Genomic DNA, 22829 nt, shown 5'->3' with positions numbered 1-22829 from the left:
AGAAGAGGAAGGTCAAATGAGGTGCAACATCCCCACCCCCCACCCCCCCCACCCCCCCACCCCCCCCCCCCCCCCCGAAAAAAAGGAAAACTGGTAACAACAAATTAGGACAAGGCTGAAGTTCTCAGCAACTTTTTTGCCTCAATCTTCAATTGCAACCTCTCTTCCTACACCTCTCAAGTGGATGAACAGCAGGTTGGGGACTGGGTTCCCAAAGTCCCTCCCACTGCAAGAGAAGGTCAGGTTCCTGACCACCTGAGGAACCTGAATGTACTTGAGTCTTTGGGACCCAATGAAATTATGTGGTTGCCAAGCCACTCTTCATTATATTTGAAAAGTCATGGCAGTCAGATGATGTCCCAGGTGACTGGAAAAGGAAAGCCATTGCACCTATCTTGAGAAATGGTAGGATTCCATTAGAAGGATTCCATAAAGAAGGACTCCAGGAACTACTGACCTGGGTCAGGCTCCCCTCTGTGCCTGGAAAGATCATGGGATCTTCTAGAAACTCTGCTAAGGCACATGGGGAGCAGGGAGGTGAATTGAGGCAACCAGCACGGCTTCACCAAGGGTCGGTCCTACTTGACAAACCAGAGGCCTTCTGTGATGCAGTGACTGCAGGAGAGGACAAGGAAAGGGTCACAGATGTCATTTATCTGGACTTTTGTAAGGCCTTTGACAGGTTCCTGACAACATCCTTCTGTCTAAATTGGAGGGAGATTGATTGGATGGATGGACTGTTGGGTGAGGCATTGTTTGGATAATCATATCCAGAGAGTAGTGGTCTATGTCTCGGAGTCACAGTGGACATCAGTGACAAGTGGAGTTCTTCATGGATCCATGCTGGAACCAGTGTTCTTCAATATCTTCATTAATGGCATGATAGAGGGATCAAGTGCACCCTCAGCAAGTTTGATGACACCACCAAGCTGAGTGGTGCTTTGACACACCTGAAGGATGGGATGCCATCCAGGGGGACCCAGACAAGCTCGAGGAGTGAGTCACTGGGAACATCATAAAGTTCAAGGCCATGTGCAGGGCTGCACTTGGGTCGGGTGACCCCTGGTATCAGCACAGGCTGGGCATGAACAGATGGAGCAGCCCTGCCCAGAAGGACTTGGGGATGCTGTGGGTGAGAGGCTGGACATGCCCCAGCCATGGCACTCACAGCCCAGAGAGCCAAACGTGTCCTGGGCTGCATCCAGAGCCCCATGGGCAGCAGGGCAGGGAGGGGATTCTGCCCCTCTGCTCTGCTCTGCTGAGACCCACCTGGAGCATTGCATCCAGAGCTGGAGTCCAGCACAGGAGGGACAGGGACCTGCTGGAGTGAGCCCAGAGGAGAAACACAGAGATGATCAGAGGGATGGAGGATCTCTCTTATAAGAAGAGGCTGAAGGAACTGAGGTTGTTAAGCCTGGAAAGGAGGGCTTCAGAGTTTTTTGTGGCTTTCCACTATCTTAAGGGAGCCTACAGCCACTATTTACAAGAGCATATAAGGACAAGACAAGTGTGGATGACTTCAAACTGAAAGAGAGTAGGTGTAGATTAAATATTGGAAGAAATTCTTTACTGTGAAGGTGGTGAGGCATGGGAACAGGTTGCCCAGAGAAGCTGTGGATGCCCTGTCCTTTGAAGTGTTCAAGGCCAGGTTGGACGGGGCTTGGAGCAATCTGGTCTAGTGGAAGGTACCCCTGCCCATGTCAGGGGAGTTGGAACAAGATGATCAATAAGGTCTCTTCCAACTCAGGCCATTCTATGATTCTGTGATTCTGTTTGAGACTAACAAATATTTAGACATTTCTGGTTTTGTTCTTTTTAATTTTGTTTTTGTGACCAGTTTTTCTTCTCTGAAATCTACTTTTAGTAGCTCTTAGAATCCATTTATGCTAACCCCCAATTATACACTTAACATACCTGCTTAAGCTGCATAATATTTCATGTACTAAAAATAAAAGCAAGAAAAACCCCCACAATTTCTGTCAAAGAAGTGAATATCTGGTTTATATCCCAGCCTTTTACAAAGAGGAATGCTGAAAAATATTGTCCAGATTTAATGTTCAGTAGCTGGCTGCACTGAAAATGGGAGGAGGTCCATTAGGGACCTGGGAGATACTTAACTACAAATTAGTAGGGGCCTAGGCAGTCCTCTAGAAGAAATATCACTGGTTTTATGCCTTGTTTTTATGCACTTCCCTACACATTTGATGTTAACCACTGCTGCAAATGGTTTAGGGGCAGGTGTTGGATCTATAATGGCTACTCTTAATTTTCATGGTGCATGCTAGTGCAAAATTGACTGTGTGCCCATACATATGACTCTGCTTCTTCCTTGCTCCTCTATCAAATCTGTGTCTTCTGCCAAATGTCTTCAGAAATGTTCTCAGAGCTTCTGTATCATTTCTCATTGTGTCCTCAGCTGTACATGTCCGTCTCATCAGGCATCATCTGTCTGCTTCCAAGAGACCACAGTACTGCCATAAAATGCTAACTTTCCTGTCTCTTAATTATGGAATATATAAGCATCTCTTGCAGTGTGTGCATCCCCCTCAGAGCTGTTCCGGTCAGGAATACTAAAATGATGACAGCCTGGCTTGTTTGCAGGTTGGTGTGATTATCCAGAGGCAGCACATTTGTCGATGTCCATTTGTGGCATGATGCTGGGGATTTCTAATGGTTGCATGCTGCCTGGAAGCCCCTCACTTGGCCACTTGATGGCACTATTAAATATTTAGTTAGTTGAAAGTGTTCTCAAATGTGCCAGTTTTGTAGAACGGGGTAGAGGAAAGTGAGCCTCAGATATTAAACAGTGAATACCTGATTTTACTATCAAAAATGGAGCTTATATCAATGAAAACAACAAAAAACGAAGCGAAAGTTCAGGTGGTTGTACCAAATTCTGCCTGCTATGTAACAAGAGGATCATCCCCTGTCTGGCTTCCCAGCTCCAGAGTGCTCTGCACAGACTAGCTGCTTTAGCCCTCCCTCGCAGGACAGGTGCTCCATCATTTTGATCATCTTGGTGGCCACTTCTGGACTTGCTCCAACTTGCTCCAAGCATATCAGTTGAATCTGATATGCTTAAGACATCAGAGCTAGATGCAGCGCTTCAGGTGGGATCTCATGACAGCAGAGCAGAGGGGCAGAATCCCCTCTCTCAACAGGATGTTAGCTTTCATAAATACAGGCAGCTGCATCATTATAATTTACATTGTAAAATCATGCCCTTATGAACATCTTATTTAAAGAAGAAAATTTAAGGAAGAATTATAGTGTGCTAGACCCATGATGAAAAAACCTGTCTGATCAGAATGAGAAAACTGGTTTTGTAATAGAGCATTGCAAATTCAGCCAAGTCACATATTCCTCCTTTTTTTGCACTGCTTACCTGCTCACCTCACTCTCAGGGGAGAACTGAGATGAAAGACAGATATTCCTGTTCTTTTCAGGAAAGTGCTATGTTTTTCATCCCTTCTCCCCTGTTTTTGTTTGCTTTAGAGCTTCTGCTCTCACAGGCCCTGACAAACAGTACATGGTTCCAGCAGTTCCTAAATACTCATTTTTGTTGGCCTGGTTGACTGTGATTTATCTTGTACTTCTCTCCCAGACTGTATTTTAGAGTAAGAAAGGCTATTTCTTTCTATCCATCTCTGCTTCTGAGGTGTCTTGCCTCTGACATGTGTGGGCAGCATATATTAGGGCAGCAACAAGGCCTCAGGACATGTATAAATTACAGCTTGCTTCATCATGTGTCAGATTTGTCTTCTCTAAAATATCCGGACAACTTTGAAATTCTGGTTTTGTACCTCTCTTATCCAAACTGCAAGTTCCTAAGAGCCCCAGCTAAAAATGTTAACTGGATCAGGAGTAACAGGGATTAGTTAAGCAGCTGGTGAAAGGTGTCAAGCAGAATGTTAAATTTGACATTCAAGCATCTAAATCAGCATAAGCCAAAATGATCTGTCATTTGCCTCCTCTGCACTGGTGGACTTTCTCAGCATTTGCAGATCTTGCAGTACCAACACTGCTAATTGGAGGGTACATATTTCCTTGTTGTAGGAAATGCCTGTGCTCACAGAGTTCAGGCCAGTGCAGGTGGTCTCAACAGGGGCATTCAAATTCCACTGACAAATGTCAGAAAATAAATGCCAGTGGAATTATCATCTGAGGCAGTATCTCAGAGGGGGTGCTGTAGTTTCCCTGGATCTAGGCATTGTTTTTATTGGTCCTGTGGATGGGAAATATAAACTCACAGCAGATGAAATGTGTGACTGATGAAAAGGCAGGTGAAGTTGTAAATCATGCTGGGAACAGATCTGTCATACAGAGTGATTAATGTTGTGGTAAACTGGAATTATTCAAAGTAAATGCATTTTAGTGCAGTCAATGTATTATACCTCTCTAGACAAAAAGGAGTATTGTATTTTGGAAGGTAGCAACTCTTAAAAAGAAAAAAAAAGGAAGAAAACCCCAGTTTTGTGTACAAGTAAGAAATTTAAGTCCCTAGTGTGGTATCTTGGCAAGGTGACTGAACATGATTCTGGTGTACAAACTGGGAATCATGAATAGCAGTAGCTATATTATTTAAACATTAGTGAGACTAATAATGAAATATTATGCTTGATTCCAGAGCCAACATTTTTCAAAACATGCAGAAAAACTGTAGGTTGTTCAGAAAGAGCCCCAAGTTGATTCAAGAGTTGGAGAGCATGCTCCAAATGTTGAAAGAGAACAACATCCAGTTGAAATTTGGGCTCAAAATTAATTATGTCTGGCCGTTGCACAAATCCTAGCCATGTGATATCTTCTGCTTATTTCTGGAAAGTTTCTTCATATTCTACTCTTCTACATGTCTGCTGAGAAGTGGCTTTCTCTTTGCAGCTGTGGAGGCAGTGCCTTTCACTGGATGTGGCAAAGTTAATGTTGGTTCCTGGCTTTTTGCTAAGCAGTCCTCTCTATGCAGTGCTGGTGAAAACAAACGGGATTTTTTGAGTTCAGGCTGTGATGGTTATCAAAAGTATGCTGGAATGTGACTAGTTTTTAAAGAATTGTAATAAAGAGAATCATGAGATGTGAAAGAAATCCTTTATCCAGTCAAGGTAGGCATAATAAGAATTAGCAGTGGCAAGCCAGGTAAGTCAAATAAGGAATAAGGTGGAGCTTTTTAATCACTCAAAGCGATTAAATGTTGAAATAAACTGCAAAATGAAACAGTGGCTGCTCTGTTTTTTGAGATCTTCATATGAAGTATGCATACACTTGCCAAAACCAAGTTATCAGGCTCAAAACAGGATATGCCAGTAACATTTTTGGATCTGGAAAAAGAGGTTTTCTGGCCTTGAGTTATGAAGTAATGAGTTCTCAAAATATTTTCTTTTCTGGGAAGGGACTGTTTTGAAAGTCCAATATTCATATTTTCATTGCCCACAATATGGTTCATAGCCTGATCCATAGTGATGTGAGATATATCAACATGACATTGTGTTGTACACCAGTATGGTGTACCCGAGTATTTTGAGCATTTCAGGGAATAGAAACAGAATGAGCACCAGTGATCCTAGTTTAAATTTCTCAGGGATCCTGGGATGTGGTCTGCTTGAGCAAAGTCCTTTGAAGTCCCAGCTCTGTTGCCTGTTCTAGTGTGCTGTAGTGTCTTTGGCAGTCCCCTCGGCTGCCCTTTCTCATTATGTAAAAAGGAATGCTGCATATACAAGCTTAAAGCACTCTCAAGTGCAATAAAACTTTGATATATTATTGTTATTCCTGAAAAGCTTTGAAAACACATTCATTACATGCCCAAGCTCTCTGAGCTCTTGGAAAGATTTTTTCTTTTCTGATTTTTCAGAACTACTGGCATGCAGTAAGCTCAAAGTGCCAGCTGCTTCCTTTCTTACAGCACACCAATTCTGCCACTGCAGCAAAGTGTGGGATTGACACAGCTCTTTTAAATAAGCCAGGAGAGAGTCTTGCTAGAGCAGTGCAAGGTCACTCAACTTGTTTCACAGCAGGTTAGATTAGCCTGTGCTCAGTGCCCTGCTGCACAGGGTTTGCTCACTGATAAAAAAGAAATTGTACTGAAAATTCATTAATTTATGACTTGCTCAGTCATCTTGTCTATGCTATGCAGATAGAAGCATAGGAGTATTCTCAGATTGTGTTCAGGGTTTGGAAGATTCCAAATTTGCTAGGGAAAATTTGGTCTTTTTTTTTTTTTTGTCCTCTACACTTTAAATATTGGAAAGAAAAATAAATAGCTGAGATATATCTCTGGCTACCAATAATTTTATCTGTGAAAGTGATCACCCCTCCATAGAGCAGATTGCCTCACCAAGTGTAATGCACAGCCAGCCCCTTCCCTTGGCTTCTTAGAAAACCAGTCCTAAATGATAGGGCCCCAGCCAGCCAGTTCATCAAAGCATGAATGTATCTGGGAGAGTAGAAGTGCATGTATAGATGTGAAATGTGAAACAATCAGCTGTTTGCAAATGTTCTTTTTCTTTTTCTTTTTCTTTTTCTTTTTCTTTTTCTTTTTCTTTTTCTTTTTCTTTTTCTTTTTCTTTTTCTTTTTTCTTTTTTTCTTTTTATTTCCAGATGGGCTTTTACAGGACAACAGGACAGAATTTAGGACCTAGTAGTTCTTTTAAGCTGATGATATTTTGGTCGTATCAAGCCATATCAGTGAGACAGGTTGCAGACTTGATGTTTAGAAAGCCATCACAGGATCTAAGGCTGCAGTGTTTTGGGTGTTAAATCCTCCAAAGAGAAAGTAAATTGCCAGTTTATCACACAAGAAAGTGTAGCACTGGCTACTTGTGTAGTAAAAATACTGGCTTTAACTCATATCCATGGAGGGTCCCCACACTGAGATTTATTATGTGGCAGCAGGATTTACCTTAAGCATTGTGCTTTCTGACTTGAGGATCCTGTTGCTTTGAGCATAATGGTTCAGCCACAAAGCATTTTGGGGGAAATAGAAGAAAACCGTGTATGTCTCATGGCTTTATTCATGAATAAAGAGAGAAAGATACAAATAATTTTTTTTTTAAATCTGTCCAGCAAGCAAAAGACTTTGTTCTGATATTGGACATTTGCTGATTCTTTTAAATTAGATAAGGAGCAATATAAATGAAAAATCTATTAAAACAGGCACTTCGTAAGCATCAGAACAAAGGATTCAGATGCTTTTCAGATTATTGCTATGCATAAACTATTTGGTGATATCACAACAATATGCTGGGATAGTTTTCTACCACTACAGTATTTTTCTGAAAAGGACTTGGGGTGAATCTGTCTAGTTTTAAAGGCAAATGCAGAGGAGTATTTTAGGCAGTGGTCATAGTTGGTTTGAAACCTAGTTCTGTTTGCATGTGATGCTTACAGGCTCAGTTCTCCATGCTGAGACCAGTAATCATGCTATCTGCATCTTTCCTTAGCAAATCTTACCTTCCTTCATACTCTTGTTACATGTCAGGGTCTAAAATTTAGCCTCTGCTCAGGTGAACACTGAGGGATCCTCATGACAGCGAGTCTGTTCACTTCTTGCTGTGCTGCCTTGTGTCTTCCCATAAAGACCAAGTCCTGCTGGCACTAATTATCAGAAAAACTGTCCAATATCTCTAAATTAATCTCCAGCCCTTGTGTCTTAGAAAAAAAAAACCCACTAGTTTGTAATTCATGGGTCTTCATGGGCAGATATTCTCTACTCTTCCAGTCCGTACTGGTGCAACCATGAGGTGCAGAGCAGCTGTCTCAGGTCTGAAGCTGCTGCTTTCGCTTCCAACACTGGTCCACCATTGTCAGGTTTTGGGCCTGCACCTTTTGCTTGGCTGTGGTCCGTGGTCTTCTAGCATTTATTCACCCTACATCCTGAGAGTCTGTCTGCCCAGTGTTTTGGGGCAAAGTGCAGTAGTCTACTTGTTTCTACTGAAAACCAAAAACCTTTTTCTTGAAAATGCTGCTCTTCTAAGCTACAGCACAGATGTGCTGATGTGGGTATGTGCTGTACTTGCTTGTTCTGGAACACTGAATATCACTAATGAAATAAGCCCTTTTAAAAATTATTCATTGAGAATATGTTGGAATGTCACAGGTTAGTAATCTGGATGAGAATTCACCCTACATTTAAATGAATTTATATGCCTATGCTCAGCAGGTTAGTGTTTTACTGGGGTTTTTGTGTCATGCTTCAGTGTTAATTGTGGGTTATTCTCATCCCATTACCTTTCATCAAGAATAGGCTGTACTTTAGCAATCATATTATTCAGCCTTACATGTGGTATTCACACATCTGTGATTTAACCCACATTCCTGATATTTGATAATATAAAGGAGACAATATGAGTAGGTTTCAGCTCTTAGATTAAGGAGGGTTTTACATTCTGTAGTGGCCACTGCAGTCAGTGGAGCCTCGAGAGTAAATCAGTACTCAGAGAAAACTGCCCCTTAAGGTGCTGATGGTAGCAGGAGCTTGGACTCGGAGTGCACAGCCAGCTGTACACAGACCTACATTTGGGTGTCATAATCTGCAAACCGGATCCTGCATTTCACTCTGCCAGAGCTTCTTCCCAAGGTTTTGCTTTTCTCCTGCCAGACTAACCCCCAGGTGGACTTGCTGAAGCTGCTGAGTTTTTTAGCTGAGTTTTTCAGCATTTCACCTGAAGAAGGCCTGCTCTATCACCTCTAACTGAAGAATGTGGGTGGTCTCTGTTCCTGTGAGATCACTGGGAAGAGAGCCACCTCCAAAACCCCACTTATATCTCTGGCTGAGTCACCCCCTGTAGAGGTGTCTCCTCTTCTATTTGTACAGGGAACATGGGGGCAGCTCTCACTTGCTCCTCAGCACCGTGCTAAGAGGTAGAAAATTAATGTATACTACAGACCTTTTGGGAATACATCTGGCTGGTCAGCCCACTCCCAGAGAAATAAGAGCATGAAGGAAATAAGCTGAATTCCAAGGCTATCCAGCCAATTTGAATTCATTCTGCCCTGAGTCACTCCTGGTGGTCATTTCCACAGCCTTCCTGTTTTTGCTTCTGAGGAGAGCACAGATTCATCCTTATCATGCATGGACCTCAACTAAATATCAGTTCAATTACATTACTTGGCTAAAAACAAAGACAATTCTGTGGATGAAAAGAACTGGGAAATCTCTGATGAAGAAAGTAAGTTCACTTCCTTTTCAGCAAGAATTAATAAGGTTTCCCGTCATTAAAAAAAAAAAATAGAAATATTATTGGGGGTCAGGTATGTTTAGAGTAATGCCAGTACTGGATCTCAACTTTCTGCAAAATAAAGAAGCTATTTTCCTCATTTGTCCCCAGTATAGCGAGACATGAAAATATTCTATTTTGATAATCTAGTACAAAGCAGCAATAATAGTTTTGTTAATGTGTGTTTCTTTACTGGTTCTTTGAATGCTTTTATGTTGCCCTGTAAAACATGAAGTACACAATGTCTGTACCTGCGTGTTGACTTGGAATCAGTTTACTACTAAGGAGAGTTCTCTAAAGTTAGTGTTATCACTGGAGTACACATTTACCAAGACCTGATCCTGCAGGTTGGACAAAATGTTAAGAGAAGTAGGAAGCACTTTTAAAAGGAGAGGAGTGTTCTGAAAACAGAATGTGTGGTGAGTACTTGAAGCACAGAAAGCAGTAAATTTATTTCCCATATACTGTGTGCCTGAGGGCATTGGCAGTAATAAAAAGCACTGGATGGCTAGGATGCTCTCAGAGGCAGTATTGTTTTCATAGATTAGCAAAGTTCCTTCTTTGTTTCTAGAGAGCTTATCTACATCAACAGCTTTTCTTTCTTTCAGAGAATTTGGAAATTGTTTTTTTACATGATCGAAATACCCTAAGAATTGCAGAGACAGTCAGGGCATGATAAGAAAAAAACACAAAAGAAAGATGGTCCTACTGAGAAAAGGAAGAGCTAATTTCAGGCAGCACAAAGAAGTAAAGTAAATAGGGAAAAAAAGGATTGGAAAGTCTTGGCAAAAAAAAAAAAAATAGAGCTTCTGTGCCAAGCAGGGAGACATAGACATAAATAAAAAACAAAGTTATAGTGACTTTTACATTGTCTGGTTATGAGTAATGACAACTGATATATTAATGAAATGTTTTTCTTTGAAAAAGTAGTGGAGACTGAAATATCAAATATTGCTAATACAGAAGTTGAAATGGTGCTATCCTTGGTTCAGCCTGCATGTCTGCAGTGTAGTCAAGTCCTAGCCCACAAGTGTAATACTAGCCCAATGAAAGAAGTGTCCACGAAACTTTTTCTTTCCTCCACACTTCTCCTCCAAGATGCTCTCTCTCCTTGGAAAAAAGCACACTTAAACATTAGTTTTTCAGTCTATGTCCTGGGGGTGGCATATCAATGGTGTAAAGGATGTTCAGTTACAGGCACACCAATAGGGTCATTTGGTTCTGTGACTGGTTACTTTGCATTCAGGTAGGTTTCAGGCATAGGTGGGAACTTTCTGTTTCTACCTTTCAGTAGCTGAGGATCCTGGAAACTGATCTGATATCTCCTTGTTTAGATGACTTCATGAAGCAGGGCCAAGGCATGCTCCTGGTCTACACCCTGAAGAATCCCTCCTTCCCAGAGTACTCCTTCAGCAGTGGGAGTGGTGTCATGTGCCTGGACTTCCACAGTGACCACCCCCACCTCCTGACAGTGGGTTTCTACGACGGCAACGTGGCCGTCTACAACCTGAAGAAGGCATGCTCCCAGCCCAGCTACAAGAGTAGTGCCAAGTCAGGAAAGCACACAGAGCCAGTGTGGCAGGTAAGGGTGCTTTGCTTTCCTGTGACTGACTTCGAATTGCATGGACCTTGGGCATAGCAGGAAAAGTCCTGTATGGGGAAAGGTGCTGTTTTAATACATGCAATTGATTAAGTTGTATTTCAAGCTAATTTTGAAATATTCATAAAAGCAAGGCAACTGCACGAATCCTTGGCCCTCAGCAGACACTAAACATGTGAGCAAAAGTTTGCTGTAAACAATTGTTTCTCCTTAGTTTTCACTATTATAATTTACTTCTTTTTGGAGAAGTGGTATCCTCTGTATGTACCAGCATGCAACACTATTTGTGTTCCAAACAGAAAACTGCAGAGCAGCAAGTGATGAGGAGTGCATAAAAACAAGTAAAACAAGTATATCGGCCTAAAAGAGAGCTCTGTTGGGTACAGTAAGTCCAGGGGGAGCTGCCTGTGGGACTGGCTACCAGCAGGACTGAAGGCACACTACCTTGTAGTTGACTTTTAGTTGGCCTTGAAGTACTCTAGTGAATTCAGAACTGTGATGTGCAGGTAATGTTCTTAAACTACTGCCTCTCTGGCATCTGCCACAAAGAGCTACCAGATGGGTGCTACTGTGAAGGGTCAGGGTAAATATGTTGCTACATCCAGCTAACTATTTGTATCTGCAATATAATCTAAGCACAGACTGAGGCATTGGAAGGTATATGTGCTTTTGATCGTGTTCTTAGTGGTATAAGTGTGACAGCGCATATTTCAACATGGTCTGTATGAGCAAGTTGAGGTGCAGGGGAGTGTGTTTGGTTTGCTAGCTGGGGATAAAGGTGTTGCTGTGGTGACGATGGCTGTCACCTGACTTAGGCTGGATGAGTTCCTTGAACTTTGGCAGATGCCTTGCATGGATTGTCCCCCAGCCATGGCTCCTTTTTATTGCATCTTCCAGTAAAAGTCCAGGAAATCAAGGGAACCTGATGGGACCACTGATGAATGTGGAATATGCCAAGAGCTAGACCTCTGCTTGTTATAAACAGAGAGTTTGTGCAAATGTAACATTTCTGAGAAGACATGAATTTCATATTTCCTGCCTATCTGTCCAAAGCTTTTCCTCAAGCAGATACTTATAGTTCCTCTAACAGATTAACAGAATAGCCTGGACATACACACACAAAGAAAACTTTGGAGCTTTTCCCACTGCCATTGAGGCTTCCAGTAAAATAACTGGGCCAAACAGTAGGTCCTATGTGAAGTTTTTCATGGTCTTGCTGCAGCATGCTATGGGAAGTTGCAGCTGTTACTGCACACTAGAGACATAAAAATCCCAGATCCCTTCTGCCCCAGATGATATTGGAAAGGACTGTATGCTGAAGGGGTGTTATTAACAGCCTGCTCCTTGCAGACCAGGAGCAAGTACATACAGCAATGGAGGCATTCTGTGTGGGGGTTTTAGGGGTAGGTTTACATGTACCACTTGGCAGCAGTGGGGCTCAGATGTGAAAAAAAATTATTAGGTGGTCTAGGAAAAGGAAATAAACTACTCCATGGATATGGATATGGATATGGATATGGATATGGGTATGGATAGATGTGTAAAGAAGCTCCTGCTTCTTTATATCTACAGGTTGAGTTCTGGGAATCATAACTGCTAGTATTCTTCAGCAATAAGAAAATTACTCTGATCAACCACTTGGTCTAGTGGAAGGTGTCTCTATCCATGGAAAGGAGGTTGGAACAAGATGGTCTTGTTCCAACATTCCAACCCAAAACATTCTGTGATTCTGTGACTAAAGTACCTATATTTCTACTAAACTTTAGAATTGTTTCAAAACTAGCAGGCAGAATTAGTAGTAATGCGATTGTACAGCAATCCAAAGAGCTTGTACCTCTGTTGGAAAGATGTGAAGCATCAGAATTTGTCAATACCACCTAAAAGGTTTAGAAAAGGTTTTCACTCCATTCGATGTGATGAAAAGCAACATGGACTATCTGTTAGATTGAGACATTGGATTGTTATTCTTTATTCAGCATTAAATGATTCTAGAAAGTGATGCTTTTTTTTTCTCATATTTAGCTCAAAGATCCTCTACTCTCCCCCACGATCACCCCACTAGTCTGAGACACAGTCTTTGTCTAGATACTAGATCTCAAAAAAAAAACCCCTTTTTTGTAGGAAAAGTGAACAAAGTAGAAAAGTAACAATGTTATCCTGAGCAATTAGGAGCCTTTGTTCTCTGGACTGCCTGGCTTTTTTCTTTTGAAACAATGCAGCCCTTTCACAGTGGAAACAAAATGGGAGGTGGGTAAAGCAGACTGACAGCTCTTTTCTTGTGCTGTTTCATTTTCAGTGACTTAGTAATATCTCAGTACGTTTGTATAAAACAAAGCTGATGTAATGTTTCCATTGTTAAGAGCAAAATAAAATAATACAAATTTTCTACTTCTGTTGCCTAAGAAAGAATTTGCCTACCTGATACCACTCCCCAATTTTAAAAGACCATAACAATGGTTTCCTATAGATTTGGCAATTATCTCCTATGTGTTAAGTGCTACTGCATTGTAAATAATGGAAAATTCTAGGCTGTTTTAAATTACACATTTCTAATTGCTTATTACTAATTGGTGAGGATCTAAATCCTCAGAGGGGAATAAACAGAGAGGAATAAACACGTACATAGACATATGAATGGATATGCATGCAGTGCAATGTAGCCAAAACCACTAAAACTCAGGATCATTGAACTAGAAATGGTCTCCCAGATCAATGAATTCAGGCTTAACACCAACTTAACAGGAGTCATCTCCTGTAAAACTGTGTCAAACCTGTTGTGTTCTGCTGGGAAAAAACCTATGTGGCATTAACCTCAACCCCACCTTAATCAAAATAATGCTCAGTTAGTAAGCAAAATCATCACACTCCCATCATCTCTGAGTACACCTACAGAATAAGTTCCTGAACAGTGTATGTTTTTGAGCCAGTGGCTCAGTTCCTGGCCTTGGTTCTGGATATTAATGAGGTTGGCTGATGTGGAACTACTGGACTAGACTTTGGCAGCCACAGGAGTTGTGCTCTCTGGAAAGAAGTGACACCTTGCTGGGAAGGGGCTCTTAGCATAAAGCCTCTCCTTTTTCTAGCTTTAGATTTTTTTCTTTCTCCTTTCTTTTAAAAATATGATGATTAGGGGTTATTTACAACTGACAAGAGTGCTTTTTCTCTTAACTTTCTGCACTGGGATGTACCAAATGTTTTAGGTTTGAACTGTTTGGAAGCTGGAGTTGTTCCGAATCAGGAATTGATAACTGAAACTACGTGTCAGGGATTGTTTCTGTTGTTCAATCTCCTTCCTAAAACACATCTTATTTGACAGATTTGTTTTCACTGTGTGCATCTATTTTGCTTTCACATCAAGCCAAAAGGATGTTATTTCTGCTGAGACTAGTACAGAGCCAATCCTGCGGCAGAGGGTTGAAAATAATTTTTTATTTTACTTGCTCACTATCAGAGTTACTGGCGAAATTCCCACTGAAGAGTGTTGACCCTAGGATATGCAAATCGAACATTTTCTTTAGGTTGTGCTTCAAGCAAATCTTGGCTGTCACAGCATGCCTGTGTGGACAGCATGGTTTGGAATTGCTATGGAGACCTCACTGGTTAGAAACACAACTTTGTTCAGTGTTGATTTACTGAAGCTAGTCTGGCCTCCCTGAGGAGCTGATACCAAGGAGCTTCAGATGGCATCCTGAGAGAATTCTTTTCTGCCCTATATTTATGTATGGGAAGAGAAAGGGTTGGCCACTGCAGGCTAATCCTTCACCAAATGACAGTTGGTTTAGATGTGGTGCTCATGGTTTGGACAAAGAAGTCAAGGTAAGAGAGTAATAGCCTGCAAATTGCCAAAGGAAACTAAAAGGAGCTTGCAGACTACTTTTCCAGCAGAACTTGAGGAAGTCCTGTCTCAAGTGTCAACCTGACAAAACACACTTGAAATTGCTCACTGGAGTTTGCTCCATAATTCTGTGATCCCTTCTATTTGTCTATTTGCTGTGTTCCAAGCTAAGTTCTTAAATAAATTTACACTGAACTTATGCAGTTTGTGAAGCCAGCCCAGACTCACTGAAGTCTTGTTTTCCTGATAGAAGTAAATGAAAATCCCTTTAAAAGTAAGCACAGCCTGCTGTTCTTTACCCTATTCTGTGCTTCTGCACACTGCTCCATAAAGAAAGGTCTTAATGAGAAGCTGATTGTATTTGCTGCATTTAGGAAAAAAAAAAGAAAAAAAATATTTTGTTCATAATCCACTGTCACACCAGCACATTGTTTCATTTCTGATGATGAGCATTCTCCTAAATCTGTCATCTGAAGTCAGACAAACAGATTTTGCTGCTTGCATTGCCTCTGAGATGTTACTGCTTCACATAATATTTTGTTCCTTTGGCTTCAGGCATACAAATTGTTTGATGCAAAGGAAATACAAGAAAAATATAAGACAGAAGGTTGCTAGCAAGGTCAGAATAAAGATCAGCTGTCTCAGAACAGCCTCAACACCCTTTCTGTTGCCTTCAGTAAGAAGCACAAAATAGGTATTCACTGAGGAGAGTTCAGTGAAAAAAAATCTCATTCAGCTCTGTGATGATACTGCTAGGGGATAACTCTAGAGGAGGAACAGAAATCTGGAGAAAAAAGGAAAGCAAGAGAGACCTGAAGCCAAGGAATCTGAACCCAAGAAAGGCGGAAGAATGTAGCCTGAAAGCAAAATAGAGCAGAAACCTAACTGTGAGGATCATTTAGCAACAAACCTTCAGTCATGCAAGACAACTGTGTTTCTCATATTGTCAGTTCACTGTTTGCACAGAGACCTTCCTCTCCAGTTCCAGCTTTGTACTACATTTTTTGTACCACTATCTGTGCCTTGCATACCTGGCCCTGTGCAAACAGGACAAAAAGTCAAATTAACTTCTCACATCCCTGAAGTAAAATAGACCGGAGAGGTCACTTTACTCATTCTGCACTTGCACAGATGTAGGAAGCAGTGGGAGAAACATCTATGGACCAGTGAGCATGCATTTGGGGTCCAGAGATCTGTCTGTCACAGGCTTCCTTTTTGGAGTCCTTAGCTGCAGTTCTGCTCCCTACTCTGAATTCTGTGTCTGGTAACAGGCTGTTGCAGGAGAAGTTGTCCAGTCTGCCGAGTGCCTGACACTGGGTTCCTCAATGCAGAACCATGAGGCAGTTGTGACTGACAAGCATCAGTCGTATCCTGTCCTCTCCTGGAGGGAACTGGGGAAGAAGGGCTCTGCTTGGGAAGAATTGTCATATGCTTGCTGTAGAAATCAGGTCAAGGTCAGCAGCTTTCTGGTTGTCCTCAGTTGCTGTGAGAGCTCACTACAGGCACACCCTAATGGAGGCAGTCCTGTCTCCCACAGAGTTAACATCTACCACTTTTTGGAAAGGCTGTGCTAAGCCACAAAAATTCATCTGGAAGCTTTGGGCTCATTTATGCATGGTAGAAGTGGTGGAAATTGCAAGATAAACCTATGGCAGAAATGGCAGAAATGCCGAATAAAATATTTTGTAGCATGCTTATACCTTGTCCAAAACTGTTGGATATTTTTTAAGCCACTATAGGTTAGGAAAGGTAAACATCCAAATGCTTATTCCTAAATGTCTTTGAGAATAGTGAACAAAATCCCTGATAGTTTGACTTTGGCATTGTCCTTTTTGAGATGGGTTCGAACTGTGTCTAACTGTGTCTTTTGGAGATTCGGAAATTACAGTTATTTTAAAATTGTGCCTTGTGCATGGATTCTTTTGGGTTAGAAATTGTCTAGCAAAGTGTCCATTGCAGATAATGTAATATTTGTCAAAAAAATTAGCTCTTTTTGCTTTGAGGCTGCATTTCCCTATGTACTTCATTCAGATGCTGAACTTATTTTCTACCTTCTGCTTTCACTGTTCCTTGCTACATAGATTCTTCTCTCATGCTACTTTTGCCCTCTTTCTTTTACTTTAGATCCAAACCATCCTTCTGTGGGTTTTCGGGTTGATTATTACTTTTCTGGTATCTCCAAGCAAAATACAAGAAACTTTCTTTGCCTGTTAGTTGCACTGAGGCTAATTTGTGAAGAAAATGTCACTTATAAAATTTAAAAGTCCCTTCAAGCCTTGAGATGTTGGATGATATTAGTCTGAGGTTTTAAATATCAGAGAAGTTGTAATGCATTTGTTTGGCTGCTTGGATCTTTGAATTCTGTTCTGCTGCTTTATAGTATATATATAAACATACTGATGGGTCTTAATGGTTCTTGTACAGCCTGTAAAACAGCAGAATGCTGCTCTGAAGAGGATGAAACAAAAGTAAGGGGATGATAACGGTAGAGTTAGAGACAAGGATGGTGCAAGGCAATGTCACATTGATAGCAAGATACAGGGAGCTTGGGCTGGCCATGACTCACACCCTTCTCTCACCCCAGGAGCTGCGGTGAGCTGTGGCTCAATGTGGTGTCCAGGGCTCTCAGCATCCAGCAGGCCCCAGGAGGGTGTCTCCCCATCTCTGCTGCAAGTCCACTTGATCCTGTGGTGATGAAAACCTTCTGTCAGGCATATTACAGACACTGTCTCTGATGTAGCAATATCAGGCAGCTTGGGGGTTTGGATGTGAAATTGCCTGCCCTATGTGTCTGCTTTTCCTGCAGACAGAGTGAGAAACTTCCTATTTTGTCTATTGTAAATTGTGAATCTTGCACCATAAGCACAGTCAAAATTGAAACCAAGAGCTGTGAATTGCAACTGGCAAAATACCCCTGAGCTTTGTTGGCCTCTGGCATGCATTGCTCAGCTGCCTGCTGTGTCTGACATGGGAACACAGCCACTGACAGGACAAACGGGTGACAATGGCTGGTTCCTCCCTCCTGGTCTGTTAACATGCCAGCCTAATAAATTCACTGGGCGGTGCTGTGAGGGGAACAAGCACAGAGATTCCTGGTGTAACACTGTGCAAAGCAGAGCATCCCAATCTCAGCAGGAAGAAAACAAACTGAAAGTAGGGCCAGCCTTATCCAGTGCTATTTATAACTGAGCTCTGCTTCCTTCAGATAAATCTGAGTCTCTGAAGCATGAGTGGTGCACAAGCCTCAGGCTGGGCCTTTGCCCTGCTTCAGTGGCACTTGTATGTCCATGCTCTCTGCTTACTGCTGAGTCCCTCCCACTACCACCACATGTGCTCTTTAGTAAGAAAGGTTTTACTTTTTCTATACCTGAAATTTATGGATGGTCTGATGCAGTAGGTCTGGTTTCTTGCTCCTCTTGACTGACCTTGCACCCTTTAGTTCACTTGTGCTGAAGAGGGAGAGCCTGGTCATCTCAGTCCCAGAAAGATCCCGTCAAGGTGGAGGGCACTTGATCTAGGTGTAGGAGAGCAGTGTTCTTCTAAAAAGAGTTTTTATGAGACTAAAATAGGATATAGGACTTTATCTTAAAGTGTGTCCTCATTGCTGATCAGCTCATCTAGCTGTTTTCCCCCAGCTCTCAGGAAGTTTTCAAGGACTTTGAAGGAGAAAACCCTGAGAATGCTTGTAGTAAAACTTGCAAGTAGCCATATGCTGCTAGAAGGAGAGAAATAATTTGCAAAATTATTAGATGGGAAGTTCCTGGTATTGCCTGTAGCCAGAAAAGTTGTATTCCACCAGATAGGCCCAGTATTTGTTGGTACCCATAAATAGAGTCATCATCCAGCCTCATGCCCATGATGCAGGTGCCTGACAGCTGGAGCTGTGGGCTGCTCCTGGAGCATCCAGGTAATGCTGAGTTGTGTCTTCTGTTCCAGGGAGTTTTGAGATGTTTTTCATTATCATAGGTATTCTGAAAGAATTCTTCCTCCTGCATCTTTGCTTGGTGAAGTATGATCCTGCCAAGCTGGCTGCCTTGGTTGCTGCCTAATTTCTTTGTAGATGAAGCACCTGACTTTGTTTCAGTACCTATTTACTATTACCAAACCTGCCAGCCACCCTGACTCTCCTAACTGCCGTGTTCATTATCACAAATACACAGTGAGTAAAGTAAGGAGACATCTGAGTAAATCCCTGCCTCTGCTATAGACAGGATGGCAGGGAGTCCTTTAGGTCAGAGTTGCTCATTAAAGATGTAAGAGAAATGCAGGAAGCCCAAACTGACTGAGAGACATTGGAATCTTTGAACACTATGATATTCATCAGATGTCTAAACCATTTCCTCTCTAAGGCAAACACTACAGCTAAATATTTAAATATTACTGACTTACCTTAGATGGAGTTACTACTTATAGACCTTAACTCTTCAATGCTCCTGTCATGGAGGCAAGTTTACTTCCTAAGCAAATTGAACTGATCCATTCTGTTTTGTTGCATGATTTAATGGTAAAATGTTGACAAATTTTTCTACAAAAGGCTGAACAGCACTGAGAACACTCCTTTGCTTAGCAGCTCCCTTATCTGCAGATTCCTGTCATAGCTGAAACATTTGCATTTAAAAGAAAGCCCAGATTTTAAGATAGGAACATTTTTCAATGGTTTTATTTTTAAGTAACAAGTAATTTTCATTTATCTTTCCTCATCAGATTTTACTCACACTCAAAAGACTTGTTTGCTATACAAAGCAGCCTCATCTATGGCAGTGAACAAAGCAGTCACAGTGTGATTGAACATGATGCACAGTACACATGAGAGAGGTGAGACTCAATTTAAATTAAAACAACCTTCCTTTCTGGAACTGGGACACTGCTTGTGGACCGCAGAAATGAGAAGTGGCAGAGGCCTTGAGAGTGTCTTGTTTTTCCCATCATGCCTTCGCAGACATTGTGTTATCATTCTTGAAGTGTTTTCTTCAAAATGAGACTGGGCAGTCTGCCTGTCTTCATTGGTGCTAACAGAGTGATTGCCTCCTGTGTCTTACATGATGCATACTTCTTAATACATGTGAAAATATTTCAGTGCCACTCCAGCAGTATCACTTTGCTGATTCCCTCACCAGCCACTGATGCTTTTCTGCACTACTGTCATGTCGTGGTTTGAAAGACAGGTGTTTGCTAAGGAAAGCAGAAGCTTCCCTTTGGACTGAAAAAAAAAAAAATGTGATTCTTCTGATTATTATAATTTTGGAATTAAGAGAGCTCTCAGGCAAAGATATGGGGGTAGGAATAACAGTTCTTTACTAGTATATCTAACACGACAAACAAGAACAACAACAGCTATGAAATTACCCACAAACAGAACAGTAACTCAGTCCCAGTGTTTTTTGGCTGCAGGCACCTTTTCCCTGAGCTGCAGTTCCCGGTGCTGGGGGCGGGCGGGTCCCGCAGAGCCGCAGGAGGGCTGGGGGTGATGGCAGAGCTGTCCCAGGGGGAGAGAGAGATGGAGAGAGAGCTCTCCGCTCACGGTGTCGGTCCCGGTGCTCAGCAGAGTGCTGGATGGTGGCAGGTTACAGCGAGAAGAGAGCAGGGCAGGGTCCAATAGTGGTTTCCCGACACTGGGATGGGACACAGGCGGCGATCGTCCTTCTCGTCCGAACTCCGTGGGGGAAATGGACCGAGGCCCAGCCTTCTGCTTCCTCTTCTGGCTGTTTGAATCTCGTGGGGTCTCCCTCTTCTCTCCCGTCCCCTCCCCCTTGTCACCAGGGCCCAGTCAACAGGTATCTTAGCATGACAATGGGGAAAATTCCACAGAGGGAAAAAGGGAGAGAACTAACCCTCAACATGTCACTTAGCCAGTTCCCTAATTTCTACATGTTTAATGCTTTCTTCTTCCTGTCTGTGTCACTCTGCCCTTGTCTTTATCACATTTCACTTTATTTTCAGATTGCTCCTCTGGTTTTTCAAGATAACTTTGAGTCCTTATCCTAAAGAATTCAATGTCTTTCAACTGCACCATCTGCAAATACTCTGTGTATTTTGCAATTCAGTGTGCAACATACTAATGAAAATATTGTATAGAACTGAACCTGATGCCTTGGAGAGGCTACCTAGAGCAGAGGCTAGACAAAATTAAAAGAATAAAGCTAAATGAAGTTAAAAGAAACAAGGATAGTCCCTTGTGGGAACCATCTAGAGACGTTCTCCCGTCTGGTCAGGAAATCGTTGTCTAAACTCTTGGGAATTCATTTTCAAGCACTCATCCACTTCACAGCAATTCCTGATCTTTCTTCTGAAGACATCACAGGGAATATGTCAAAAGGCTTATAAAGTTAAAGGTAACAATCTACTCTTTCTTTTAGATTTGTTACCCTGAAAAGGAAGAAAGTAAATTCTCTTTGACAAGGTCTTTTTTGAGGGGACCATATTCACTGATTCTTATTTTCTTATCCTGTGCATATGTTCCACCTCTCAAAGTTCAGCATTAGGCTGACTCATCTACTGCCCTTTAACCTATCCTTCAAGACAGGTTTGTTTTGTGTTTCCTGGGGCATTTTTACTCTGTTCCTGTCCTCTCCTCTCTTCTAGTTTTCATGGCTAGTTGCTATGAAATCCAAGAGATTGCTTCAGCTGCTCCCTTAAGGACCCTTGATGGAATTTCATCAGGCCTTGCAGAGTCAGATATATCTGCCTGTGCTCCTAAAAGTTAGTTTTGCTGAATTTGCAGTTACAGTTAATTGTTTAATATGGCACTAGAAGAAGGACAACCTTAATGCTTCTGTTTTACTTGTAGTTCAACATGGGACTTGCCTTCTTTTAAACAATAAATGGATTCTAGCAGGAAGAGGCTCAGATGAGGCTTTCTGGGATGTCTGATTTTGCCATCATGCAGGCATCAGCCTCCTGGCCTGAAAAGTCTTTTCTGCCTTAAAAGATTCTCCAACATCCTCCCCATGGAGGTATCTCAGGCAGTGGCAGAGAGGTATCCCTCAGCTCATGGACTCTTTTTACCATGAAGTTCCTGAATGTGCAAAGACTCTCACGTGTGACAGTGACAGCCCACCTCTCACCATATGGCAGGCCTGATTCTTCATCTCTGGGATGGCTTCTCCTTTTTTGCTGTGGCTCAATTAATTGTGTTTATACCAACACTTTTCTAGAGCCCAGGGGTGCAGATGTGGACAGGGACTGTGCTTTCTGCTTTCCATAGCAGAAATGCATCTGTTTCCCAGGTAATAGACAGGAATGGCAAAAAGTGCAAATAAAGTCCAGCAATCTCTTTTGCTCAGTGTGCATCACAGGACAGGAGCCCTTTCTGCCGTACCCTGCCATACTGGCTCCATGTTCTGGTGCCCCTCACTGAAGGATCAGCTGGGAATACTAAAGTTCTTGTCTGCCTGCCTGCCCACATTTACCTTTGGCAGGAAGTCCACACCTACAGATAACCAGAGCACAGCTAAATCTTCTCCACAGTCATATCATATGTTCCAAGTGCAAGCAGGACCCAGGAGCTCTTTCTTCAGCAAAGAGTCTGACTGGGCTGCTTTGACCTTTGACCAGGCTGCACTCAGTTATCACAGCCCTTTAAAATCTTCATTGCTGCCTTGAGTCAAAATGAGTCATCTGGACTAAGCTCAGTTTTTGCTTTTATCCCAAATAACCATGGTGAGGAATGAAGTTTTCTGTCTTTCTTCCTCCCACCTCTACATAGGATGACTTGTCCAAGTTGGCACTGGGAAGGGGCTCCAGACACTGTACTGTTCCTTACCTCTAAACCTTGCTCTTCCTGTCTCTTGATGTGTATAAAAACTGATGCTGTAGTTACTTTGCTTATGAGTTAAGTTCTTTGTACTTTCTAGATGGCCAGTAGTGATTAATTTTGGTGTGTCTCTTGTGACTGATTGCAGGAGAGCATCCTTGCATTTTGCTTATACTCCTCGGGGTGCCTGGCCTTGGCTTCACTTGTGGTAGCTGGCAGAGGATCCTCTGCTAGGCGTCAAGGTCCTCTTATTGTGTCAGGCATGATAAACAACAAATGCAGAATAGCTGGGAATGACCTTGATGCAGGACATTTGGGAACTTTGTTGTAGATGCACTGCTTTGTCTCAGCAGCAAGGAGGGACAAACTATTTGCTCCAACAAAACAAAAAATCAGTGGACTCCGGGTAAGCTGAGTGTAGAAACAGACTTTCAC

At 42.2% G+C, this 22829-nt stretch overlaps 1 protein-coding gene across 1 annotated transcript in view; it reads left to right on the top strand.

Moving 5' to 3' along the window:
* The window catches only part of DNAI1 (dynein axonemal intermediate chain 1), a 139195-nt gene that overhangs the window by 52521 nt on the left and 63845 nt on the right, over window positions 1–22829 (top strand). The window contains exon 13 of the mRNA XM_062513179.1: window positions 10541–10788. Coding sequence (XP_062369163.1) covers window positions 10541–10788 — 248 coding nt within the window. The remainder of the gene's footprint in view (window positions 1–10540; window positions 10789–22829) is intronic.

This window comes from Cinclus cinclus, chromosome Z, assembly GCF_963662255.1.
Source record: "Cinclus cinclus chromosome Z, bCinCin1.1, whole genome shotgun sequence".
Classification (NCBI taxonomy): domain Eukaryota; kingdom Metazoa; phylum Chordata; class Aves; order Passeriformes; family Cinclidae; genus Cinclus; species Cinclus cinclus.
The sequence above is the reverse complement of the archived record's forward strand: the minus strand, read 5'-3'. Positions and strand labels throughout refer to the sequence as shown.